Genomic DNA, 26,767 nt, shown 5'->3' on the forward strand with positions numbered 1-26,767 from the left:
TTTGGAAGACCTTTTTTAATCATAAGTTTAATAATAATGTAGATCACTTGTAAACTGCGTTTACAAATAAAACTATAAGCTGTTAATACCTACCGTCGATGGCGTTGACAATTAGTTAGAGGCCTAATATGATAGTTACAGAATCGAATAAACATTCAACTCTAAATTTATTTACCTATTACTAAAATTGTAGTAAAGTTAACTATAATGGACTGAAATTAAATGAATTTTCAAACAATACTGTGGCCAGCGGATAAAACCTAAAGTAGGAGTGAGATTGAAAACCTCCACAAAACTATGTTGTCCTTATAATTAAAAAAAAAGATACTATTGAAAAATACTTAAATCTAGGAAAATTATTGTACTTACTACCTTTGAAAGTGGCATCAAATATAAAAGGCCAGTTATTCGAAAGTTCTCTTTTGGAGTATTTCTGTAGCATATAAGAATATGCTAAAGAAATACTTTGAAAGCGAAATTATATTGCGTTATGTATAAACATATATCAAACATCTTTTTAATCCAACCAACAAACCAAATGAAAACACGGTAAAACATAATTCCTGTTAGCAAATATTTCCGCGAGTTCTCAACGTCGTTACGAAACGTATTGAAGTGGAACACTCAGCAATATCAAGAACGAATTCAAATAAAAATGTTACAGATATGTTTAAATACGGTTTACAAATATATCTCTCTCTGTTAAGTTGATAATAAATATTGTATTGATTGGAGGGTTTTGTGGAATCCGTTGTCGCAGGATAATGTCGTGCTAAGAAGGCTGAAAGAGTTTTCTTTGTTGAGGAAAAATAGTAAGCAGTAGGTAAGCTTTATTACTATCATTTTAGAATCAACCATTTTGCAACTTGAAATACTTCGTATCCGTAAAGGGCGAGGTGTTGAATATAAAATGTTGCATTTTGACGTCATTATATTTCAATAAAATAATTTTAGATATTATAAAACTTACACACATACCAATAAACAAAACGAATACTACTGAGCTATACATAATATTTGTTTAAACACTATAATCTTAATAACAAAAGGCTCTATTTCGACACTTTATAATTTAGAAAATTACTCTTGACAGAAGTGGAAGAGTAATTAAAATAAAAAGGTCAACAATATAATGGAAAATAACATTTAAATAGGCAACAAAGCCTCAGTTAATCATTAGTTAAAACGTATCAGGTCATTTACAAACCTAGAGAAGCGACCAATTACTAAATATATTCGCTTAGCCTTTGTTCCAAACTATGTTGGAGTCGGCTTCCAGTCTCACCGGATGCAGCTGAATACCAGTGTTTTACATGGAGCGACTGCCTATCTGACCTCCACAACCCAGTTACTTAGGTATTAACACGATACCCTTCGGTAAGACTGGTTGTCAGACTTTCAAGCTTCTGACTACTGTTAACGACTGTCAAAGATCTTCGAAAATGACAGCCGGGACCCACAATTTAACGTGCCTTCCGAAACACGGAGAAACTCGATATGTTTAGGATGGTCACCCATCCACGGAACAACCTCGGCAAGCGTAGCTTAACCTCAGAGATCGATCCGTGCGGCTGTTGTAAACTAAGCCACGAGCACGACCAATTACTAAATACCAATAGTAATTCAAGTAGAATTCAATAAGACATATACATCAAACTAGTTAACTGACAGTTCAAAGTGGCTCATAACTTCATAAGTTGCAAGTCCCTCAGGCTATTACAGTAATCACGAGCCATTACGGGCATCCGATTCGAATCATTTTAATGTCAGCTCCAAAGGCCGTGTTTAGACGTCGTTTTTAGCGTAAAGCCTGCAATTGTGGCCTGTGAATTTCTGCTGTGGATGTAATGTTAGTTGTTAGGAGCAATACCGTATGAGTTGTGTGTTTTGAATGTTACTGTAAAAACCCAAAGTGCAGTAAACTTCAGGATTTACCGGTTATTAGTAAATATAAAATGTATAACCCTAGTAAGTTGGTTAATATCAATATTTTACACCATTTACAAAGTCAATGGAAAATCTTAAGATTCATCGAATGTGTAAAAGTCTGAAATTATTTATATTTTGGATTTTTGCCAACCAATACTATTCAATATTTATCCCAATTCGGGTATTTACACTAACGTATTTGTTAAACGTGTAAACAACTTTCAAACAAAATACACCGTATTTATACCTAATGTCAAACAACATACCACCTTTTCATACCTGTATTATTTATTCAAATACGTGTAAGTCATTATAGAGTTCAACGACCTCTATCGATCAGCTGTTTACAAGAGGGTGCATTGGCAACCTCCTCTATTCGCGATGTAGGCGTAAACTCATGCTAATGTGTTTTTAATTTTATTTTTAGTGTTAGATATTTTTATGAAGTAATGTTCCGTATCAAAGTGGATGTTTATTTTCAGTCAGGATGCCTAATAAAAGTTTTTTGGAATAATTTGGATATGTTCGAAACTGTAAACTAAAAATTGCTTTTGAACCATTGTACCACTTTTAACATCAGTCCCCTTCCAGTGCATAAATTAAACTCATTTCTGATCCATTTAGCTGGCTAAAATACTGCTTAAGGAATTGGTAACCCGCTAGTAGAAAAGTCATTAGACTTTTAACTTGCGTTTCATGCCCTCATTATTGCCTACATCTAATTAAAATGTATGCTTATATTATTTACCTATAAGTACCTAATTTTTATTAATTTACATACCTATAAAAATGTACAGCAACAAAGATTTTGTTGATTCAATTCAATTCGACGCATTCGTTTCAAAGTGCAATATTCAATATTTCCTATCTAATCCCGTTCTATTTATAGAAGGAGAATAGTTGGTGTCTAAACCAAATGATCCGAGCATATTCAACGCCACGCTATGATATGTTGATTTATGGGCGACGAATCGGCTGATCAGTGCCACAGCGAATATAGATGTAGACGAAAATAGACCACTTGAGTTCCAAGAGTTGGGGAATTATGTTTTGATAGTATATTATTATATTTTGTATAATGGAAGATATCAAAATATTCAAGGGTTATATAAAAGAAAATAACATTTATTGAACTTTAGTCGCAAATGGTACTTAACATTTTGTGATTGGAGTATTTTTTTAATTTCATTTCGTTTGTTAAACTCTGGTCAACAAGGGTAAGTACCATTTGTGTCTGGAAATCAATAAATGTAGTCGACCTAGTGTTCAAGTTTCTTCTTCTTCTTAATGTGCCTCTCCAACTAGTGAAGGTTGACAATTAGCTCTGCATATTTCGTCTTATCCTTTGCCAGACGAAAAAGTTCAGCAGCACTCAAATTGTTTGAGCCGCCTAAATGCCTAAATAAATAACAATCCTTTTCGTGCGCAAAGCGCAAATAACTACTTTATAAAATAACATTTTCTATAAAAATATCATCATTGTCTTCGCTATTTTCTGAACAAAGTCTACAAGAATATATTATACTATATCGTAGAAGCACGTTCGGTTAATACCTGGGACGCCGCCGGTACTGTTCAATTGAGCATACAAAAATATAGAAATTGCGATGAAAATGTTGTAGAATTATAAACGATTTGCATGTGTTTTTAAACCGATTTCTTATTAATAATATTTGGGTGTAATGGTGTATATTATCACGCCTTTTATACGGGTATATATTAGCAGAGATAAAAGGTATGCGCCTACTTTTAGCCAATTATAATTTTAATCTATTATTATAATTATCATCAATACATATACAATTCTTCCGTTACTAAGTGACTGACTGATAGACAACGCATAGCCCAAAATGCTATGAAAATTCCTTAGAAAGTGTAGACTAGCATTAAGAGATTATTTCTGGTAAATTCTATGCGAGCTAAACTGCGAGCAGAAAGCTAGTTATTTATAATGATGCTAAGAAGCTTTCACCTGTTCTTTACATAATATAATAAATCGTATGTTATTGGGTCATAAAAGGTATTGTGATGTAACAAATGTTCCTGACATATAAATCTAAATATACGATAAATCAGGAGTTTGCCTGACAGCCTTATTATATCTAGGACATGATTGATATCAGGCCATTCTTCTATATACACCAGTTTTCCTAAAAAAATGCTTTTGTAATACTATTTTATGAGTTTCGAAATTTATTTTACTGCTTAGCAGTACCTGCATTATTTTAATCCAAAGTCTCTTTCTCAAGCATCACAACATACAGCCTTGGCCAGAAGTATTAGGCACCCCCAATAAAGTTACTACACACTTGTGCTATTTGAATAATGAATAAATGTTCTATTGAAAATTGATCTTGGTGTCTTAAATCACTATTAAAAACAATGAGTGGCAAATTTTAGTGGTCGATTAACAACTGCTGCAACAATGACCAAATATCATAATTTCTTACAACTTTGTTTTTGATGTTTTGTCAGTCTGCATTTGAAAGTCTAAGCTTAAAGCTAGAACATTTGTGGTTTTGTGATTAAAACGAGAAGAAATCTATTTGAAAATGCCAAAAACAAACGAAATTAGTTTTAAAAATCGTGTTAATTTCGACCTTTACCATGAGCAAGGTAAGAATCAGAAAGATATCGCGCAGTTGGTGAAATGTTCGTGGTGTTCAGTGCAATCAGCTATTAAACGATTCGCTGAGACTAGTATTTACACAAATAAACCAAGAACAGGCAGAAAACGAGTGCCTACTAGCCGTCAGAATAGGAAACTTATCTGTGGGTCTGTAAAATACAGAAAAAAAACTTCTTTGAAGCTCGCTGCCGCTTTAACTGAAGAGATTGGAAACCCGATAAGCACTCGAACTGTAAGACAGAGGCTGGTAGAAGAAGGCTTAAAAGGTTGCAAAGCCAGGAAGCAGCCGTGGCTTTCAGTAGGCGACAAAAGAAAACGACTTGAGTGGGCTCTGAGACACCAACATTTCACGGAGGAGGATTGGTCCAATGTGCTGTGGTGTGATGAATTCCAACTTGAGGTTAGTTTCTAATTCAGTCTATAACACAATAACAACGATCAATGTAATGCTAGTCTGCAATCTTAAATGTTATGAGAGTTTGAAATTTGTGATTTTTTTCCTAATTTACAGGTATTTTAAACACCAGGTGTGGCGTTCGTGAGGCGACGCAGAGGTGAATATTATCACCTAGATTGCGTAGTCCCACGCATAAAACACGGCGCAGACAGTGTAATGATTTGGGGTTGAAAGGCTGCTGATGGAGTCGGCCAAATGTTCAATTGCAAAACTCGCATAAAAAGTGAAAAGTACATTAATGTGCTGGAAACTGCTCTCGTACCTTCGTTATCGTGTTTTTTTTTGTGACACTAACCTAAATGGTGAAATTCCATCAAGGCAATGCTTTGTGTCACAAGTCAGCCACCACATTGCGCTGGTTTACTGATAATTGTACTGATCCATTGGATTGGCTTGTCCAGTCCCTGGACCTAAGCCCTATTAAGCATTTGTGATGTATTTTAAGAAGAAAAATAACAGAACACTCGAAAACATCAAAAACTGCTTCAAAAAACGCGTTAGTGCAAAAATGGGATGCATTTTCAACAGAGCATTGTACGAAACTTGTACGTAGTATGACCACAGAGATGCTGCTGTCATAAAATCAAATTGTGACTCAACAAAGTATTGGTGTTTTTATAATGTTCTAATGGAAATAAAGTACTTTAATCATTACAATTAGTTTTATTTCTCTGTAATCTTGAAATATGCAGTAATTTATAGGGTGCCTAATACTTTTGGCCAAGGCTGTACAAAGCATTTCATCATACAACACAAATGACATTTAACAAATCCGTGACAACTGGCAGGTTTTTATTAACAGCTCTATAAAACGATAAAAGTTAACTTCGCATTCAATCAAAAACATGCAACTGTTAAACATTGTATTTAATTTATTATTGTACAGTAAACTCTTAATAAAATAATAACTACTCTATTAACGCCTACTATCGTAACTCGATCACAAAATCGAAATACAAAAACACTATCGTTCGAGAACATCGTAATCAACTAATACGTTCATGCCTTGCCTCTGTCAATGTTGACTCGAACTCGAGATTCAGTGAGTAACTAAACGACGTGCCGTGAACGTTTTGAAAGCATTTCGCGTACATTTCAGACGAATTTGAGGCTGCAATCGACGTTTTGAAGGCAGTATTTTGCGATTGAATAGTTTGTTGAATGTGAAATTTGAGGGATATAGTCAAGTTCATATTTATAGCTTTACAGTTAAATGAAATATTGCACTTTGAATAAATTTTACATAATATCTGATTTAAAAAAATGTCGATAGAATTCTAACAGTGATTTATCATCAATCGAGTTAAGTCGAAATTATTGTTTTCGTAGTAACTTTTTAAAATGTGTCACTATTTTAATTATGTCTTTGCATCTTTAACCCAAAGCAGCAGTTTTAAAATAACTCCACAACAAGAACGAAAATTTTCAGCAAGTTTCATTTCAAATAAAACCACTACAAAACAGTAAGCCGAAACCACACGCGACTGGAAACTCAAAGCCATGTAAAATATAAAAGAAAATCATAAGACTTCACTTTGTCTACTACATAAAGAACTCTGTGATGGTAATAATGAGAGCCGGCCTTTGTTAGTTGATTTATGAATAGGAGTCTAATTAACGCTAGAACAATACAACCACTGATATGGTGAAAAAGAATATTAATTTAAATGCCACAAACAAATATCTTGAAGTTCATTTCTGTGATAAATAGTATATCTCATATTATTGTCTAGGTTTTGCAAGCAAAGTAGAGGTGAACGTTACAGATAATCGTATCGCTTTTGAATCGTATGATTTATAACGTACAGTTATTGTGACATACTCCAAAGGCTTACTAGAAATACCTATAACCCTAAGCTCGACTAATCGCAGTCAAAAGAGATTTGAATATTTTGAATTGTTATAACCACATTTGGAAAAACCTATAAGTTCCTACCTAAAATACAGTCAACAATGATATACCACACCATACTTTGTGCCACAGAATGCGGTTAGATAGAAGTTTAAACATATCCCAAGAAGGAATTAAAATTTATTTCATCCGTTTCTTTCGCAAGCAATTTCCATTGCAATGGCATATGCTATAATGTATCAGGCTTCACCTGAGATAAATGTTCATTCTTACAAACTATGATGACATAAACTTTGCTATAAAATTATATATGAACGTTTTGTAATTCCTGCCGGCGGAGCCTAACCCGTTGAAACTATCAACAAAGTTTATACGTAGAACAGGCGAGGTAAATAATGACCTGCAATTACTAGGCACAAACTGTGTAGGACGTGTTTTGTACAGGTTGAAGAGTTATAAAGGTGAGAAAATAAACGAGGGATTATTGTAGAAGTTGACTAACATATTATTATGTTTTTAGATGACAATGGTGTTTGGCATTTAATTTATTGTATATGCTAAGTAAGATAATATCAAAGATCCAAAGCTGGTAATAAATGTTAGTTGTCTAACTATGTATAAGCATACAAAAGTACCTATTTAATATCACAAAATAACATCTGGATTTATCATGTCCAGCGTGGTAGACTTAAGGCCTTACCCCACCCTTGCTCGAGAGGATACTCTTGCCTAGCAGTAATACAGTTAAAAATGAATAAATAAACATAGCAAAATCACGAAAATTGAAGCGAAAGTATCATGTATTTAACTAAAGATATAGTAATACTAAGCATAATGTAACAAAGCGCGGAAAACACTGACTCAAAGTACATTTTAAAAACTTGTCAACCCGGCTGTTAGAACGATGTAAAGTATTTAATTACACAGTACATCCTGTAATGAAGCTGTATTAAGCCATTTATTTGCTCTCCGCTCATCAGCAGTGATTCATCAAAAGGCTGATTTAATTCACAATGTAGGGGCATTAATTAAGATGTTGATTCCTTTGTACGAAAATGTAAATTGCTTGAAAATTTGTAAGGAAGTGAGAATTACAGAGTGAAGTTTGCACTGCTTGGTTTTTAAGATGTGTATAATAACGATAAAAAATGCGAAGCATCTGCTGTCTGAAGGTTTTTCAAGTTGAATTTTACTATTAAAATATTGGTTATACTTCTCACTAGGAATTTCGGATTCAGATAATATTTACATGTCAACAGGGCTTAACATTTTTCGTATTGGAACAACGAATAGGGTTATAAATAATAATTCCCAATTAAAACAATAAGTAACTGTAAAAGTAGTAGCTGTAGTTAAGTAGAGTAACCAAAAAAATGAGTGCCAATATAGAGATTAAATAAATACTTTGTGATGGCAAAGTTTGGTACAAAAATATCCAAAGAAATTAAATCATTGAAGAAAGGCGAACGGCAGGTTTATATGAAGAATTCGTACAGCTTATAAAATGTCATGTTTAGGTTTACTTTTTGTTTTAATTGGTAGCTAATATGATAGACAAACTTATTTTAAAATTCTTATATTTTTAAAAGTTGGGAGGTAAAAGTTATGTCCATTTTTAGAAGCCCCGATAGTTTGCTAAATTGCTCAGATGCTGTCAAAACCACAATCCAAAACAACAGCAAATTAGCGGATGCGTAGACGTCAGACTAAAAGTGACATCTCATGAGATTTTCTTTTTCTTTAGTTGTCAACAAATATAAGCCATATACCAAAAATTATTATTTAAATAAACAAATACTTTCTAATTAATCCGGACTTCTAAAAATAATACTCCCAAATAAAAATAAGTAACTTAGTCCTCTTAATAAGTGGTACAAATTCTGTTACGAAACAACACAAACTTTAAGCTGTACGAAATCTGCCGATCTCCTTTCAAAAACAGATCCTTAATTTTACTGAAAACTAAACCACGTCTGCTGCATGCCTAATTGTGAATTTGAAGGTCAGGATAGGTAGAATAGATTCACTGTTCAGTAACACAATCAGTTTAAAATGTCCATTGTCCATCCAATTAAAATACAAGTACCAATCAATACGTATCACATTGTTCCAGTCGCGTAAAATGAACCATCCTAATTAATTGGTTTCGGCCATCGTTATAACTGCGGCGATCAATCATCTACATCGTTCCTCTGCGATTGATTGATCATGTTCGGCATGTGGGTATACGTGGGCTCCTTCACTCTTGTAAGTTTTGTTTAGTTTTGCTTTTCAGTAGCTCGATTCTCTACTACTTTCGACTACCGACGGGTGTCGTAGGAAACATTTTGGCAGTAAATTCTGCCGATAGTGGTAGACAACCGGCCGACAACCGGCAAGCTATCGAAATTTTGACACTTAGAATGTACTGCCAAAATGTTTCCTAAGACACCCGTCAGAGGCGCTGATCAGATTTTCATACAAAATTTCTCGATGACAGGTCGGTTGTCGGTAGTCGATAGTCAGAGAATCGAGCTACAGGTATTTCAGGATTTTCAGTGTTCATGTGGATAATAAGTGAATTTCCATGATCGTTAAACTATATTTTTTTATATTTTACAGGTAACTCTTATTATATCACAGTCATCTTGCTCCAAAGGTAGCAAAGTAAAGGATCAGATGCTTTTTGAAACCATACGTATGTACTTTACATAACCCCATTAACTTGATTTTCTAACCGTTTATTATACTTATACCGCTGCTCACAGCTTTGTCTTTATTTGTTTCCTACAATAAAAACGCAGGTAGCTTCACTATCTCTCCATAGTATATAATGTACTTACATCTGTGTTAAAAGTTTAAAACATCATCTTAATCTCTTTTGTTATTTAACTGAAAAGGGGAAATAGACAAATAGGGTCACTTTTGCTTCTATATTTATTACCGAGGTATAATATAATATGTGTGTAATGTATAAATAGTATCTACCAAACATACTTTCTCATTTCAGTTGCAAGCATGAAAGGTTCAGAAAGTTCCGAGAGTTCTGATGATAGTTCGGTTTCGTCATCCCATGATCGATCGGAGTATGGTGAGTTTTAACAAAATACCTATATATCCTAACCCTGTTATTCATAAAAATATATGAAGTTATAAGAGGCTTATAAAGTGTTTTGTTTCTTTCACTCCTTAGCGAAATGAAAAAGACAAAGCATATTATAGCAGCTTTTTAGCTAAAATAGGTTTATAGTGTGTTTAGGAATAAGAGGGTAAGCCTTTGGCCCCTTGATTGCATTTCAAATGTAATGGTGAAATTGACTATCACTGTTATCATTGGTTCCTTATCCTAGAGCACAAATATTTTTATTACACGTACAGTCTGTAGTAAGATTTTGCTATTGTCGGTTTGTTTGTTTGTCGTATGGTTAGTGGTCAACCTAGTGTCAAAGTTGTTCAAACCGCCCGAAAGGCCTTTGACATGGCTTAACGACTGTTATCTTAGTAGACAACAGCCGGGACCGACTTTTTACGTGCCCTACGAAGCACGGAGACGCCCAGCTCAAATACCACTATGCGGTCACCCATCTATGAAATGACCGCGCCAACGGTTGCTTAACCCACAGATCGTTTACCGATCGGTGAGCACAACTGGCTATGGGCGCCGCCTAAAATACTCCTCTGATACAATTTCCTACTGGATAGTCGACAGTTATCGGCGACCGGCTAGATATCGTCATGAAATTATCTGCGCTTAGCGTAGGCCGCATAAACTATTCTTTTCTGTATAATTTTGAATGTCAAGCGAAGTAGTCGATAGTAACGACTCTCGAATCGCGCTACAGTTGACCGGGTTGTGTGTGAGTTGTTCAATGGTATTCACTTTCATTAACTTAGAGGTGGCCATAGCCAGTTGCGCTCACCGGTCTGTAAACGATCTGTGAGTTAAGCAACCCTTGGCGCGGTCATTCCATAGATTAGATTATAGAGTGACCGCATAGTGGTATCTAAACTGGGCGTCTCCGTGCTTCGAAGGGCACGAAAAATGTCGGTCCCGGTTGTTATCTACTGCGATACCAGTCGTTAAGCCACGTCAACGGCCTTCGGGCGGCTTGAACAACTTTGACACTAGGTTGACCACTAACCATACGATGGAGAAGAAGAAGACTTTCATTAACTCTTAATTTGGTTCACTTTGTCACTATCCTAATTTTGTTTACAGATATGAAGGATTATATGAAATATACGGGTATGTAATGTTTGTCGTTTTTTTGTGAGCTTGACGGTTTTCTGAGTAATATTGATTTTTATTGAATCTATTATTCATTAACAAACATTAATGATTTTAAAAAGAAAAATATTTTATTCTAACTTTAAGTCCGTCTTATAAAAATAAAATAAGTCGCTTTATGACGCTCGTTTGATACATTTTTTCAGCAAAAAAGGAACGGAAACTAGCAAAACAACAAATCAGTAAGTTATTTTGACAAAATAATAGCAATTAAATTCATTGATTTGAATGTAATGTAGATTGTAATTTAACTATTACTTACAGGAGATAAGATAAGCGAAGAAGGTAATTTTACTATTTAATTATTGGAATGATATTTAATTATTGGAATGATACTAGGCAGTACGTCGAGTACAACATATTCTTCCACTCACTAGGTACCTAACCTGTTAGTTATATTTTGCTAAGATAATAATGTTTTATGTCGCTAGTACTGCTCTAATAGGCCCACTACATCATTTATGTGATACCGAGAGGCGATTGCTTACTATTATCGGCAACCGGCTAGCCATAGAGACATTTTGTACGATAAGCAGATCAGCGCCCCTAGCGTCTGTTACAAGAACTATTTTTATTGAGTCATTTGCAATGTCACTCCCGATACTCAATAGTACCGACTGTATAGAATTGCGTTACAATTAATATTATTTTACGTACTATTGATTTTGAATTTTATAACTTTTTTGCAGAGGAAGCCCAATTAAAATATTTCGATGATTTGCTAAAGAAAGTTAAAGCTTTAAATACATGTAAGTTTTCATATTTTATTTTGCTACATGATATTCTCCTTTTCATTTTTACTATTTAAAATATTTTATAATTTCATTTACAGGAATACGCGTTTAGCGATCTTCAATATAAACGACTACTTTATTGCCATGAGTTTTACTTTTTATCAAAATAGAGTTTATTACTCAAATCAAATACCCATTGAGAAATTAACGAAAGCTTTCAAACGGTTGAGACAAGTTTCACTATTGGATAAGTATTGTATAACCTAACTGATACAAAGAATGACAGCTTTATAAAATACTAGCTGAACAGGCAAACGTTGTTTTGCCATATAAATTAAAAAAAAAATAGTTTCACTTAGGGGTAAGAAAAATAGATGTTGGCCTACTCAATATGCTTACCAAATTTCATGAGAATCGGTCAAGCCGTTTCGGAGGAGTATGTGACGCGAGAATTTAATATATTAGATCAAATAAACAAACCGGTATTAAATCAAAAGTGGTGAAAGTGGGGCTCAAAAAAAACTATTCTCACTTCAGTATAATTTTCTAAAAATCTGTTAGTTTTATCCAACCGTTTGGAATCTTGCCAGGGTTGCCAGCCATTTGAATATCGTACAACCCTTATTACCATAAAGGGAGATTATGAGGGGTGTCACTGTAATCTCCAGTGGAATAAAGTGCACTCTTTATTACCTGATTTTGAAAGCATATTTTAATTTTGAACGGATTTTTAACGTGAATTCAGAGGCTTTTATTTTACTGGAAAATTGAGTTGAAAAGCACTTTGTACGTTTGAATTCTGTAGAAATAAATGGTTGTATTGTATTACTTCTCAGTAAGAGGTGGTAACCTGTTTGCCCTGTATCGGCTCGATTTGGTTGTAGGCTTTTGCGTATCGGTATTTTTAAAGGAATTATTAGAGCGCTTACAAAACACTCGCACTTTTGTTACTGGATTGCTATAAAACATTTTTATATGTAAATTGGACAGGTCTATTTCTTTATAACGCCTGCAAAATGCAATTATATTTTTTGTCTATTTCTATTCTATACAGCTATTTATTCAATTAATTTTGACGAAAAAGAAACATGACATAACTCTTTTTGTAAAAACATTATCAAAAAAAGCCGTAAAACTGCGTGTAACGTGTCGCTGACGGAATACTGAATAAATGAAAAGGGTCCGCATTTTTGTACTTAACTGTACCTGTATAGATGAAAGGACAGTCACGTACAAAAGGGTACAAGACTGTATCTACAGTTATTTTGAGGTAAGTGCAGACACGTTGAAGTATGTTAGACACGACTCTCTTTAAAGAATTATTACATTTTTTATTTAAATTTCAAGCGGCTTTCAGTTCCTTTTTTATATTTCAGCCGGTTAGGAATTTGACTGCATTTTTTTACAAATGTTTTTTGTTTACCCCAAAATCGCTTCGCCTTGGTAACGACCTTTTTCCGTCAAATACACGACAAAATATAACTTTTGTCACATATTAAAACGTAAGAGTGTGCAACATAATTTCTATACAAACGAACATTAAAATTTGTCTAGCCTTGTTTCCAACTATTTTTATGCCATCAGATGCAGCTGAATATCAGTATTTTACTGTCTATTGAACCTCCACAACTCAGCGATCTGAATTTGAACACGATAGCCCTCGGACAGACTGATTGTCAGACTTTCAAACTTCCGACAACTGGTAACGACTGTCAAAGATCTTTGAAATTGACAGCCGGGACAATTCAACGTGCCTTACTGACCTCAGCAAGCGTTACTTAATCGTAAAGATCGGTTTCCGCGATAGTGGTTACTTACCCACGACCTCCTTTAAATTTCTTTATAAACAAGCGGAACAAAAACCCATAAGAGCAATTACTCTTTAACCTACTATGTCTAAACATGAGCGATTCTTGGAACAATAAGTTGGTGTGTCCATTAATTATAGTCGGGGATAGCAAAGTGAAACTGACACCACATAATTAAGGTAATTATTATGATAAAAGCTGTCGATTATACCAAATTAATTGGATGTATAGAGTTTCACGTGATAACAATTTATACGTGAAGTGTTGGTAAGAGAACATTTTCGAGCTTTTGTAAGAGACATGATGTTGTTTTAGGTTTTATGTCTCTTTTTGATGCGATGTGAAGAAAAAGGATATTTTTTTAAGAGGACATTGTCATTTTTGTAAAACTTTATGGAGAGAGTTCTTTTCTTATGATTATAATCTCGTTTTTTTTTATATTTGTCGCCTATGCGGAGTGTGACGGAGTGCAGTACAGGTAATTTTCCGTATATTTAAATTCCATTTTATTCTGTCTCCCAAATGTACATAAACACGTATAAATATTTAATATACCCTAACAAATAGATGACGAAAGGAACTAAAAGACGAATAGAGGCATAAATAAATAAATCTAGCATAATGTTCTATACCAACAAAATACAGCCTGCAAATGAATTGTGACGTCACTATCATATTTCGTGACGTAACGACCTCAAACGTATTTCGACGCGAACATATTTCAGAGTTTCCAATAGGTCCTTATTTACATGAAAACCCAAAGATATCTATGAAAAGATCGCTGAAACCTCGGCATGCTTCGTTGAAATATCCTTCCGATTCAACCGAACGGAAATGTTCGGTAGATATCGATTTAAATTTATGGACTGTCTAGCTTTCGATAGAAGAATTTTTAGACGGTTTTCGATGTGGCATAAAATGTTTGCGAGAAGTTTTTTTTTTCATAAATCTGTTTTTACGGTTTTGCAAGCAACAACCGATTATATTTTCTGTTTAATTTGTGTTTGTTTTTGTTTTAAGTGGAGTCTTAAACATTATTTGGTTCGAGTAATAAGTTGGTTACTTTATTTCATTAAGACTTTAGATAATATATTAAAAAGCAGATTTTATATTAAAAATATAGCATTTTAAATTTTTTTGATCCATATTTCAAGCGTTTCAGGAGACCCGAATTTTATTAAATAAGTTCGTTAACTAGATCTTAATCCAAAAATATTAGAAAAAAGGGATAATATTGTAGTAGTAGTAAAAGTTTTCATTATGCTCGTAAAACATTTCAATATAGCTCTAAAAGTCTGATGGGAATAAAAACAGGTGGGATGACTTGCGTTTGTTTGTGAAAGTGCTTACACAAAATGAGATACATTTGACTAAGCACTTTCACTAAGTAAAAAATATATGAAAAACTAAAGGGGTGATAATGAGCTGAGTCAGCAGAATATTAGAAAATATTCAGTAATTACCATTCATCGATTTTTTACGCATTGTTTTGTAAACAAAGATAATAGTTCTGTTACACGCGGAAGTGTGGAGAAGCTGTCAAGATTTTTTATATAGAATATTACGCGCTCTTAGCCTATAGCGTAAGAACTATATTTTATAACATTTTGATAAGTCAAAGATTTGCAAGCGACTATAATAATATATTATCACTGCGAATTTTTTAATTTAAAAAAAATGAGCGAGATCTCTATAAAATGGTTACCTGCTAAAAAAGAAACCATATTCTGCCTGATCTGTTAAACAGTTTTTTTACTAAAAGCTTTGCTATAAACTATATTGCAGTGTAAGTCATGTACACAACTTATCACGAATGAAGCTGCGCGGGTCAGCTGCTATTAATAAATCGAATCTTTCAATTAGATCGACATTAAAGTCCAATCTATTATTCAAATACAGGTACTTATAATTTATTTTATTCATTGCATATTTAGATATTAAAAAGATACAAACACGAGTCCCACAACAATTAAACACTGGCTATTGAATATTTAATTTTATTCTGATTCTTTTATATTCAAAGGTAAATTTGCATTTGATGAATATAAATATCATACCTGGGAGTTTTTATGAAATTATTTATTAATAGATAGCCTTTTGAAAGTTGCCGTTTATTATAGTTTTAGATTTAGATACAGGTTTTTTTATGGAATTAAAGACTTTCAGGGCTTGTGAATCAAAAACATATGTATATGCAAAATATAAATTAAATTCTAATTTAAAGCTTTATATCTATACTAATATTATAAAGCTGAAGAGTTTGTTTGTTTGTTTGTTTGAACGCGCTAATCTCAGGAACTACTGGTCCGATTTGAAAAATTCTTTCAGTGTTGGATAGACCATTTATAGAGGAAGGTTATAGGCTATATATCATCATGGTACGACCAAGAGGAGCAGAGCAGCAATAAAAAATGTTACAAAAACGGGGAAAAATTCACCCATTCTCTCTTACTAGACGCAAGCGAAGTTGCGCGGGTCAGCTAGTTATTTATAAATGTATCTTATTTTAATCGAAATAGAGATACTATTTAAATATGAGTGCTTAGCAATTTTACTAAAATTTTCTAGGATATATTTCGCTTTAAAAGAGAAAAAATATACTACGTATAGAAAACGCGAGGGGATCTCACCTAAAAAATATTTTCACGATCAAAAAGGGACCTTTGATGTGCCTTCAGAATTTTCAAGGACAGTTTATCAGTAGGTCACGATGAGGCTCTCAATGCGACCCAAAAATCCCTTCCTCTTTTGTAAACCACGATTTTTGCATTAACCCGTCAAATAAAAACATTTTCTTGAAAAATTTGCAGAGTTTTTCGTCGGCAGTATTATTTTTCTTTTTATTTAACTGAATTCCTTCTCTAAGATTTCGCTTGTGTGATAGGGACAAACATACAAACCATGGACTATTTTTTTTTCTTAGACAACAGTGACTAAGGTGTTGCGCCAAAGCAGAAATGTATAAAGTAGTAAGCAAAATAATAATATAAAGCAGCAAGTACTGAATAGTGACAATCAACTTTGATAACTGAGATATGTGATACGTACACAAAACCGAAACAACTATTTGTCAATCTCACAAATAAATTATTTTACTTGGGAATCGAATACACGACCTCCCAAAGGTAGGCATGACCTAAATCTCTGCGTCACGGAGGCTGTAAGTATGGTATCTGACAGCTGATGTTAAGCTTTATTCTGACTGTAATGAACAGGTGCACTGAAAATGAAATTAAACGGGTTAAAGCATTTGCGCAGTGAAAATGAGCAACTGTTTTTGTTAAATACGTTACGGATTCCGTTGTTATTTCTTTGGAGGAATACTTAATGGATTATAATACTAATTACTCACTATAATTTTTATTGTTAATGTGTGTTAAGGCATATTATGGACATTATTTCGAATGTTTCTTTTCGGTTTTCACTAAAGCTGTTCTGGGTTAAATTGTGATTACTCATTTTGTATCTAATTACTTGTCAGTAGGGAATTATTTCTACAATACAAGTTTATCATTATTACTATAGTCAAATAAAGCCCACTTCCTCACGATAGTGACTATTTTATACGAAAATATAATACAAGCACAAAACTACGTCAATTCTCACCACATAATCCTCCAACAATGTTCCTCACCTAAGACTTACACCGTCTTTATTCCAAGAATGATCTAATCCGACACTTCCATATCATCTATCTCTTTCTTACCACTTTTATGAGAAAGAGACAGAAAATATTAACATTAGTTCTACTCGATGGACAGCATCGTATCAGTGATGTCCGACAACACGTAATCCAATTAAGACAAAACGCCTGCCACGATTTACGAGCACCTTGTGACGTTATTACAGTACTGTATACGGAATATGAAGGAAAGGATACATAAAACTGCTGCAGTTTTGTTTACATTATGAAAATACGTGATGTGTTTACACATACTACCAAATATGAAAGTTTATAAGATACGATATTTTGTAAGTAATAAGACTTAGACCTATAACAAGACTTTTTGTAGTAATTCAATTTGTGTCTTTTTGTAATTTTTGTAGGAAAGTGGTGCGGTGTACATGTTACTGTAAAAGCCCGAACTGTGGTAAATCCTAAGATTTTCCGGTAAAACCTTAAGATTTACCAACTCTCAATGGTAAAAGTCCGAACAATTCTTTTATTTCGAACTTTTACTTCTGCCTCCTACTGGGTGGTTTAAAAAAAAATAACCACGAAGTCTAAGGTGTGAGCTTCGCTTCCCTCGCTCCCACCTCAGCCTTCTAACCTAATCTACCCATGTCGCTTTGCCCAAAACTCCTTCTTTAACTATGTTACGGTATATAATTATACCGTAACATAGTTATGAAGAAGGAGTTTTTTATATACCTTAATATAGTTTTTAAACTCCGGCTTGTTCGGACTTTTACCAGTGAGGGTTGGTAAATCTTAGGTTTTACCGGAAAATCTTAGGATTTACCACAGTTCGGGCTTCTACAGTAACATATTATATTCCTTTAATTTCTTATTCGATGATTTACGCAGATAAATGAGTGCAGAGTGTCGTCAACAGTATTGGTATCACCAATTAAAACTTTAATCAGAATAAACATAACCTGAAAATAAGCATCTATTTTGTCCTCTCTACAGTAGACTAGTGTTATTGTTATTTTTTTAATGGGGCGCTTTTCCCTGTGTATAACAGTTTTTCTTTGTCACAATAGTCATAAGTTAAGAGAGCTTAAATATAAACAGACTGAACAGAAAATATTGAATAAATAGGAAATTCAAATGCTACACTGACAAGAGCCTCTCTACGAAATATGCTCGGATAGTTTAGAATGCCTACCAGCTGACCGCAATATGCTTGAGAATAATAAACCTCTAAGAATAGGAAAAATACTGGAAATAGTCTTCAAATGCCAAGTACAAATATTTGTATACATTTAGGATTTCTTTTGTAACTTTATTTATTTTATTTGTGTTGTAGATTGCCTTGGTTTTGTTCCTGGCACATAAGAAGGTACCTTTTTATTTAGTAGTAAAATGAAATTGAAAAGCAACTACACCTCAACACTCACTAACCCGAGATAACTAGCTCAGAATGAGCTTAGACACACTTTCATTGACAAACAAAGTTTTATTAAAAGTATTGCTGCCTAATCTACCAGGTCAGACAAATGCGGTTTAAAACCTTAAGGTTCGACAGAAGATGTATAATAATTTCAATAACTACCCATAACCCGTCAAACTTAAGATAAATACGTTTTAATCAAGGCTTAATGAATCATCAACACAAAAACAAGCCTTTATGAAAAATCAAAAGGTATTAAACCCTTATTTCGCTCGGTCGATTGGCTCAGTCACGGTGCGTCGCGCTCGAACGCGCCGATTGCGAGCCGATCGCCTCGGCTTTAGACTGAATAAAACATGGGCTTAACGGAATTGTCATTGGCAGTATGAAATGGGGCAAAGGACGTTTATTAAATTCAACATTAAAATGAAATAAGTGGGGTTATAGGATTGTTTTATTGGATTTGATGTCATATTTATACCGTCTCTCGGTTATCCCGTATTATTTCAGAAAAAATACGATGTATCAGATCATTTGATCACACGCTAAGAAAGAAAACGTTCTGTATTTTGGTAGACGCCGCCTGCAACAGGAGATTGTAACTCTGAGTAATAAAGGTTTATTATACGTCAATGGTAATCTTAGGATAGAGTTCGACTATTGAGGGAGCCCCCCAGATCTGATCACACGCTATGAAATAATATATTCTGTATCTTGGTAGATGCCGCGTGCAACAGTCTTCATTCTCAGAAAAAAAATAAGGGACAACAATAAGGGAACCGGAAGTAAAGTTCAAAAAGAATCTTGCTAGAGATATGGTAACCATAATAACACCTAGTTAAATTATTAATTAATAAAGAAAAAGTTAACTTAGTAATGGGTTGGAATTCACACAGGACAGAAACTATATTCGAAGACATTCAATCTACTTCGAGACGCTGAGTTAGTAAACTACAAAGCCGTTCTATCCCAGTTCATTCGAGCCAAATACATGTCCAATACCCACTAACAGTGTGTAGACAGGCGACATTAGCTGCAGCCATTAAATTGGATACGACGTAACATTTAACGATCACAAATCCAATTAATGACCGGCCTACACGCTGTCCACGCAAAAAACCTATCGATTCTATACAATTTATGTTATAGCAACAAACTTTACCTGTTTGTGTATGACCTTTTAGGTTTATAGGAATATTATGCTACACGTGTGTACATACGTCTCATCAATAATTCGTAAGTAAAGGAAATGAAGAGGGAGTGGGATTAAATGTATGATTCTGGGAGGTCAATAACCCTTTTCTATTAAGAAATAATCACCGTTAAACAGCATTTTGAGGAGCTCGTGGCTAAGGAACAATTTTTGAGGTTTAGCTTTGACTGCCGATACGACAGAATTGTACAGAGACAGAGTATTTTTGAACCTTCTGTTAAAAGTTGTGTTAGCTTTAATTGGTTGTACCGTATTTTCTATCTCAAAACACTGCATAACTAACAAATCAGAGCTAACACGACGTTTTTTGGTGAGTCAATTAGTGTGTAGTGACGTTATCTACAGGCGAGCTAATACGTAAAATAACTGTCCAAAAACAAAAAAATTATACTTACGATATAAATAACTGATTCAACATTGAATCCATTCGTTTAAACATACAATTAACCCCTTATAACTGAACCAACATAACCAAATTCAAGCAGCTTGATACATCATATTATGAATACTATCATGCACAATAATTACTTCAAAAACAGCAGCGGTGAAGGTATAATCTAGCGTTTTAGAGGTAGCGCTCGAGTTAATCTAGTGAAGGCAGGGGTGCTGCATCGTGGTTACGGGTCATATTTGGTTTGATGAAAAGTAATCGGAGTAAATGTTGTGTGTTCTTTTTGTGTGAATTTTGAAATTATTGCTACGTGAAAGGGTAAGATAATGTTCTATTATATACTTGTCTGTCCAACTTGCTGACCAACAACGAGAGCTTCCATGGTGCAGTGATTAAGGTGGTCGCCACGCCACTACCAGCGGGCTTATCACGTATCTCAGTTGACAGCTAGTATACGTCAAATCTATGGTCACTATTCAGTACATTACTGCTTTGACGTAACGTACTAATCACTATAATCTAAGGGAGAAAACAATGGACAGCATAGTGGCTTTCAAATGGCTGTCAACTGAGATACGTGATAGGCCCCCAGTGCGTCGAGAGATCATGGGTTCGATTCCCACACGGAACAATTATTTGTACGATCCACAAATAATTGTTTTGGGTCTGGTTTTATTTTGTGACCGTTGTTTGTATGTTTGTAAAAGTCCCCGCGACACAAGAGCAGTTCTTAGTCCGAGAGTTGTCTTTTTAAAGAGAACACTAATTTCACTTCTTAAATAAACTTAAAGTGCTGTTAAACACTGGATAGGATGTTTTTTTAAGAATACATTGTTTGTAAAAAAACTAAATAGGTTTGGTAAAAAGTAGTACAAAGACAAACCTATATCTTAGAGTGCTAGTTCCAATTAATTAAAGTAAAAAGTCTAGCACTCTATTTTGCCATCCCTAATTGCAATCGAAACCTGCTCTAGAGCTAGAAGCCAGCCTTAAAATTACTGTGTCTTATGTAAATTTAAATTGGTATACGGAACTCTTTGAGACACCCGCCTTGCTTTGCGGTGCACTAATTAATTGGTTTTAAGATTGCGCCAATTCCTTGCTTCGTTTCTTTAAACCATTAATTGCTTTAGAGCACTTTTTACATTTCTAAAAGACTTTTTGCACCAAGCCACTTAATTATTTTTTTAATCGCCATAATTCTAAAAAACAAAGCTGAATAGTCATTATGTAGAGCACGTGTCTTCTACGGGAATAAGAAAAGTAAAAGGTGGCTTTGAGGTTTTGAGATCAGTTTAAAAATTTGTTGTTCTCTTTGACAATAAAATTACTGCCAAAATACATCATGAAAAATATTACTATTGGTTAGAGAGCTTTCATAAACTGAAAGGAAGCATTTCATATTTCTATTTAACGCTTGAAATAGTTAGAATGCGAGGCTTCTAACAAACTTTACGATTCCCAGTATGGGAAATGCTAACGATTTTCTAGAAACGTATTATGAGATTAAATGGGAAACCTCGTGTATTTTCCTGATAACTGTCTATGTCTATTTTCATAATAATTGTTGAGCCTACACGCGCCGACTTAAAGCTTAATTCATACTGTCAAATTGACGGAGCATTCTTATCTAATCTTTTCTGTCCATATTTTCTTTATCGACATTTTTTTAAGAAAATCCACCAACGGTTTTGTACCCTGAAAAGGTTTATCTTTTTTTGATATTGCAAGCCTTGCTTAGTCCAGAACAAATGATCGTATGTGAGTTGTCTTAAAATATAATGTCGTAAATATAAAAAAAATTAAAGAAGAATAAATCATACATGGCAAGAGATAACCAACTTTGGTCTAAAACTACGCATAAAAAATGCCTTCAACTTCATAAACAAACGCAAACCGAATGAAACTACTTTTACAAGATTTTAAATTAAATGAAGCTGGTACGAGTAATATAGTTGGGTGAAAGCGCCATCTGGCGTGCGCTGCCCGAATTAATTACGGCTGAATCGCGCTAACGAAGTTTTCATGCAACTATATTAAAGGTGCAATGTGTTATGCTGTTTCTAATTAACGTTCTGGTTAGATGCTTTATTTAGAAGTCTAGTTGGAAAATCTACAAGTACAGCTTCTCCTATATTGTAGGTCTTTGAAATCTTATGATAATGAAGTGTGAATTTTTCTTACTGCAGTAGAATCTTGTAAAGAAAATTGCGTTCAAATGTAGATAAATTATTAATAAAGTAAAGCATATTGCGATCTACTCCACATGTGGTGTGGTTTATAAATGAGGACAAGTCATGACAGACCAAAGATTTCAGATGACTTGACAACAATCAACAAAAGTAAAACGCCTAACATGTTTTTAATAACTAAACAATTTACTGATTAGCACAGCTTTCGTGATAAAAAGTGTCCAGAGTTATACATACCGGACATATTTTTTTGTACAGCAGCAAAAATATTTTACTTCATTATAATTTTCTATGCAATGCCGCAATACTTTAACAGCCATTCACGACCATAACAAAAATAAAAAACAGTTATTCAAATCAAGTCAAATAAATCAAAACAAAAATAAAACTTACTGAAAATTCGTGCCACATTTTCTATTGCAGTCGTTTAACTTTAAATATTAAGCACTAGCGCATTGCAAATAAACGTTAGAAAATTACTCTTTCGTGAAACTATTCTGTAACAAGCAACTGCTACTAGTTGTAAAGTCCTGCAATGCGACTCCCAATTCCTATGGGAGTTTGCCAACATGCAAATATCGGTTAGCCTGCATTAAGTATAGTCACGAGCAAAATTATGTACAAAATATTTTAACAGCGTTGTGAATGTATGTATTCAATGTTTTTGGACATGATTGGTCTGCGACTCTATTTTTTTCATAAAATCATGCCTTGTCCCCACAAGGCAGGAAGCAAAGAATGCCACTTCCTAGGAACTTTATAAATTTCTGCTTCATTTACATCCAGACAATTTGTCACACAGGACCGCTGGTTACGACTACTACAAACCTAACATTTTTGAAGTACATCACCGATACAAATTACTCAAATTTACAGTTTATTTTTAGCATAATAGTACAGCTATTTTAAAGAGTTCCATCTCATAATATATGACATGCGTTTCAAAATGTGACAGTTTACGAAACATATACAAATTTGTGCCCATGACTGTACTAGTGAGTTCATTGCCCATGTATTTGGAGAATCGCTATGATTATACACGCTGAGGTTTGCAATTACAAGTTTTAACCATGCTGAAGTTAAAGCGAGGAAACTTTAGCCGGCACTTTGATTATATCACGTGAGCCGAGGTGTATAGTCGTTGAAGGTATTACTGAAAGGTCAGTGCGAAGAGTTTAATAATCTTATGCAAGTTCCAAACCAAACACGATTAGGTTGAGTACATTTAACTTTATAGTTTAGTATTTTTTGTAAGTGGTCATATTTGGGTCTCTTGATGACTACGCATCTCGGTAGTGCATTATTTGATTGAAATAAAAGCGTTTCGGTAAATTTTCAAAGAACTTTGTACCATAGGTATAAATCAGACGCAACCTCATATTAGCATATGAAAAATTGTGCTTTTCGGCGCCAAAAAGCATTTATATGGGAGGTACCTTGTCATGGCATTACCTAGTAGAGCCAGTAGTTCCGACAATAAATCTGTAATTTTTATATTCAAGACAATATGTTCAGTAAAATAATGTTGCAAAGTTTGCGTTTAAAGTTCGTGCAACAACGAACTTAAAATGCAGTATTTTAAAATATATTTTAGAATATTTCAATATTTAAAACGAACGATGTTTGAAAACTAAATCGGTGTTCGGTACAAGCGGGGTCGTGAATGTTATTAGCTATTTCATTTTTCATGTTTGCTCCACCAGTTTATTTCGCGAGCAAAATATTTGATGCAGATTTTCCTTTAATATTCTGGTAGGGAATGAACTGTGTTTTTTTTGTTGGGTAGTGTAACTAGTAAATTTTGTTTTCTGTAAAATTGTTGCGACTTTATGATTGATTTCGAGTCTTTAGCTAAAACTAGAAAGATTTTGTAACTTTAAGCTGTTCATAATGTTTCATAATATTACTTCAGGAAAAGACGGCTGATCAACAAAGGGACAATAGGTAAAAAAGGATATAAGTCGACGAAATCGTCGTTGTAGAAAAAAATATGTGTAAGTGAGAACCTTAATATAGAAAAAATTGACCATAATAAAGAGCTATTTCAAAATGCATTTAATACAACATAGTTGAACATACTCTTTGGTACAAGTGAGAATAGAGATAATTCATCATATCAATAGCACTATATCACCAATGGAGGCATCACCCAAAATGTTGGCCGAAAATTCGCCAAAATTCCCGAATCCACTCTTTCCGGCAAGCTTGTATGTACGTCAATAAAGCAATATTGCCCGCCATTTTTCGTTGGCAAAGTTGCCAGTTCAGTGCTCGCTTATGTAACGTCGACGTCAAACGTCTACGTCAGAAGTGCACTTAGCGACACGGTGTCTTGTTTCGGTTAATAGCTTTAGTCACACGGCGAAAGGTTCTGATTGCGTTCGTTCGTTTTAATTTTGTAGGTTACGGTGTAGGTTTTGAAGAATTAATATGCTTATATGACTCATTTTATAGTTCAAACTTAAAATTGAATAATTAAGTATTCATTGGTATTATTTGAAGATGATTGTGGTATTCACTACACTTGCTAGTATTGGTATAACAACTAACTTCCGCAATTCATTGTTGTTATTTTTAAGATATATTCAAGTGTCATCTGCTTGCCATCAAAATATAAATCAAAACATATACTTTTAAAAGTCGTACACTCGCATTGTTTTTTGATTTCCATTCTTCGACGTGACGTAAATTAATTCCTATACACGTACAATTTTGAACACGAATTTAAATTCAAAGCACTTGGATGCCAACCTACTTAATAAATCTCCTTAATTTATACCTTACTCGAAAAACGGCAAGATGTTTATAATAAGTCCTGTCTCCTTTGATAAAATCGTATCTTACGCTTCGCTTACTCCGCAAGTGTCTCAGTTACCCACAACTGCGCAGGGCTGAAATCAAAGAAGCAGTAAAGGGCTCCTAATGAGGGCGCGAGGAGAAATCCGTAAACATGCCCTACGAAGGAGCGGTAAGACGGAGTACTTTGGGAAGCCTGTTGGCGAGACGAAGGGCGAAATATATTTCAATAATGTTAAGGATTTTGTTTACAGTATATTGTCACTTAATTAGTAAAAGTATTTGCACTTTTTTTCTTATAATATGTTGAACATCTGTAAGTATAGAGATAAATATATATTACTTTCGTAATAAATGATTGTACACTGAACATTACTCATCGTAAAACTTCAACTACTAATATCAAACGAATCCGGTGTACATAAGATTCCAATTTTCTATTCTCAGAAATTTGACAATCTAAATATAACAAATTTTATAAGTAAGTTGGCCGTATAAATTGAACTTGAAGAATGTGAACACACATGTATTTTATTGTAACTTGTTGTTAGTTAAAAATATCTTTTATATTTTTTTTGTATGCACTGCAATGTTTAACAAGATAATTTATAGACATAAAATCCCCAGACTTCACTTAACTTCTTCGTGATTTTATTTTTTATTCACCTACCGCAAATATTGAAACAAAAAATATCTGCAAAATTAAAAGAATATAGTATTCAAATATAAAACTAATTACCTATTAAAACTGTCTAGCTACCTGGAAATTTCGCAATATTCAAGTGTCACTAGCGGTGGCCTGTCGTAAAGTCGAGACCAATCAGGCGTCTATGAGACTAAATTTAATTACGCGCTAAATTCTCAAGGCGCGGACAGAATTTCTCGGACCCAAGATTCACGGTTAATTTACTGCTTATAAAGTAACATACCTACATACTAGTAGCGCAATTCTCTACAATCGGTATAGTCGAGTATCGAGAGTTTGACGTTTAAAATGTACAGCCAAAATAGTTCCTACAAAGCCCGCTAGAGGTGCTGATAAGATTTTCGTGCAAAATTTCTCGATAGCTAGCCGGTTGTCGATACTCGATAGTAGTAGAGAATCGAGCTACAGGGTTAATGACCCGTCTCGGGATCGTCTAATCTAATGATGTTTGCTTACGTCACGCCCGATCTCATTATTATTGAAGCATTGTTTCGTGTTGACAGTTGCGACGGTTGAGCCGTTTGTTAGTCGTTGTTTAGTTTGAAATTCAAAATAATGACGTTTACATTCGCGTCACTTTTGGGCAATTGTTTGTCTTTTGTTTACTGGTTTTCATTGTTGTAATGCTTGAATGAGTCGGATTTCAAACATTACTTGAATTTGTATTTATGTACAATTGACGTGTACAAATGTTTGTAAAAAAGTCTACCAATTACTGGAAGCTAATGAATTATGT

The 26,767-nt window shown here is 34.0% G+C and overlaps 2 protein-coding genes across 20 annotated transcripts in view; one reads left to right on the forward strand and one right to left on the reverse strand.

Annotated features, from left to right (window-relative positions):
* Nucleotides 1–26,767, reverse strand: part of Pde1c (Phosphodiesterase 1c) — a 519,661-nt gene that overhangs the window by 95,830 nt on the left and 397,064 nt on the right. The window lies entirely within an intron of this gene.
* LOC142987078 (uncharacterized) lies at nt 8,915–12,009 on the forward strand. Its single transcript, XM_076135627.1, has 8 exons — nt 8,915–9,114; nt 9,469–9,544; nt 9,857–9,937; nt 11,066–11,092; nt 11,281–11,316; nt 11,399–11,419; nt 11,824–11,883; nt 11,967–12,009. Coding segments are annotated over exons 1-8 (342 nt in total). The 5' UTR covers nt 8,915–9,075; the 3' UTR covers nt 11,969–12,009.

This window comes from Anticarsia gemmatalis, chromosome 3 (assembly GCF_050436995.1).
Source record: "Anticarsia gemmatalis isolate Benzon Research Colony breed Stoneville strain chromosome 3, ilAntGemm2 primary, whole genome shotgun sequence".
NCBI classification, from domain to species: Eukaryota; Metazoa; Arthropoda; class Insecta; order Lepidoptera; family Erebidae; genus Anticarsia; species Anticarsia gemmatalis.

What these genes read in the sequence shown, in the direction of transcription:
- LOC142987078 (XM_076135627.1), top strand. Translation starts at nt 9,076, where the DNA reads ATGTTCGGCATGTGGGTATACGTGGGCTCCTTCACTCTT. An exon ending in GGATTATATGAAATATACGG is followed by an intron (nt 11,093 to 11,280) that starts GTATGTAATGTT and finishes ACATTTTTTCAG; the next exon opens with CAAAAAAGGAACGGAAACTA. An exon ending in AGATAAGATAAGCGAAGAAG is followed by an intron (nt 11,420 to 11,823) that starts GTAATTTTACTA and finishes ACTTTTTTGCAG; the next exon opens with AGGAAGCCCAATTAAAATAT.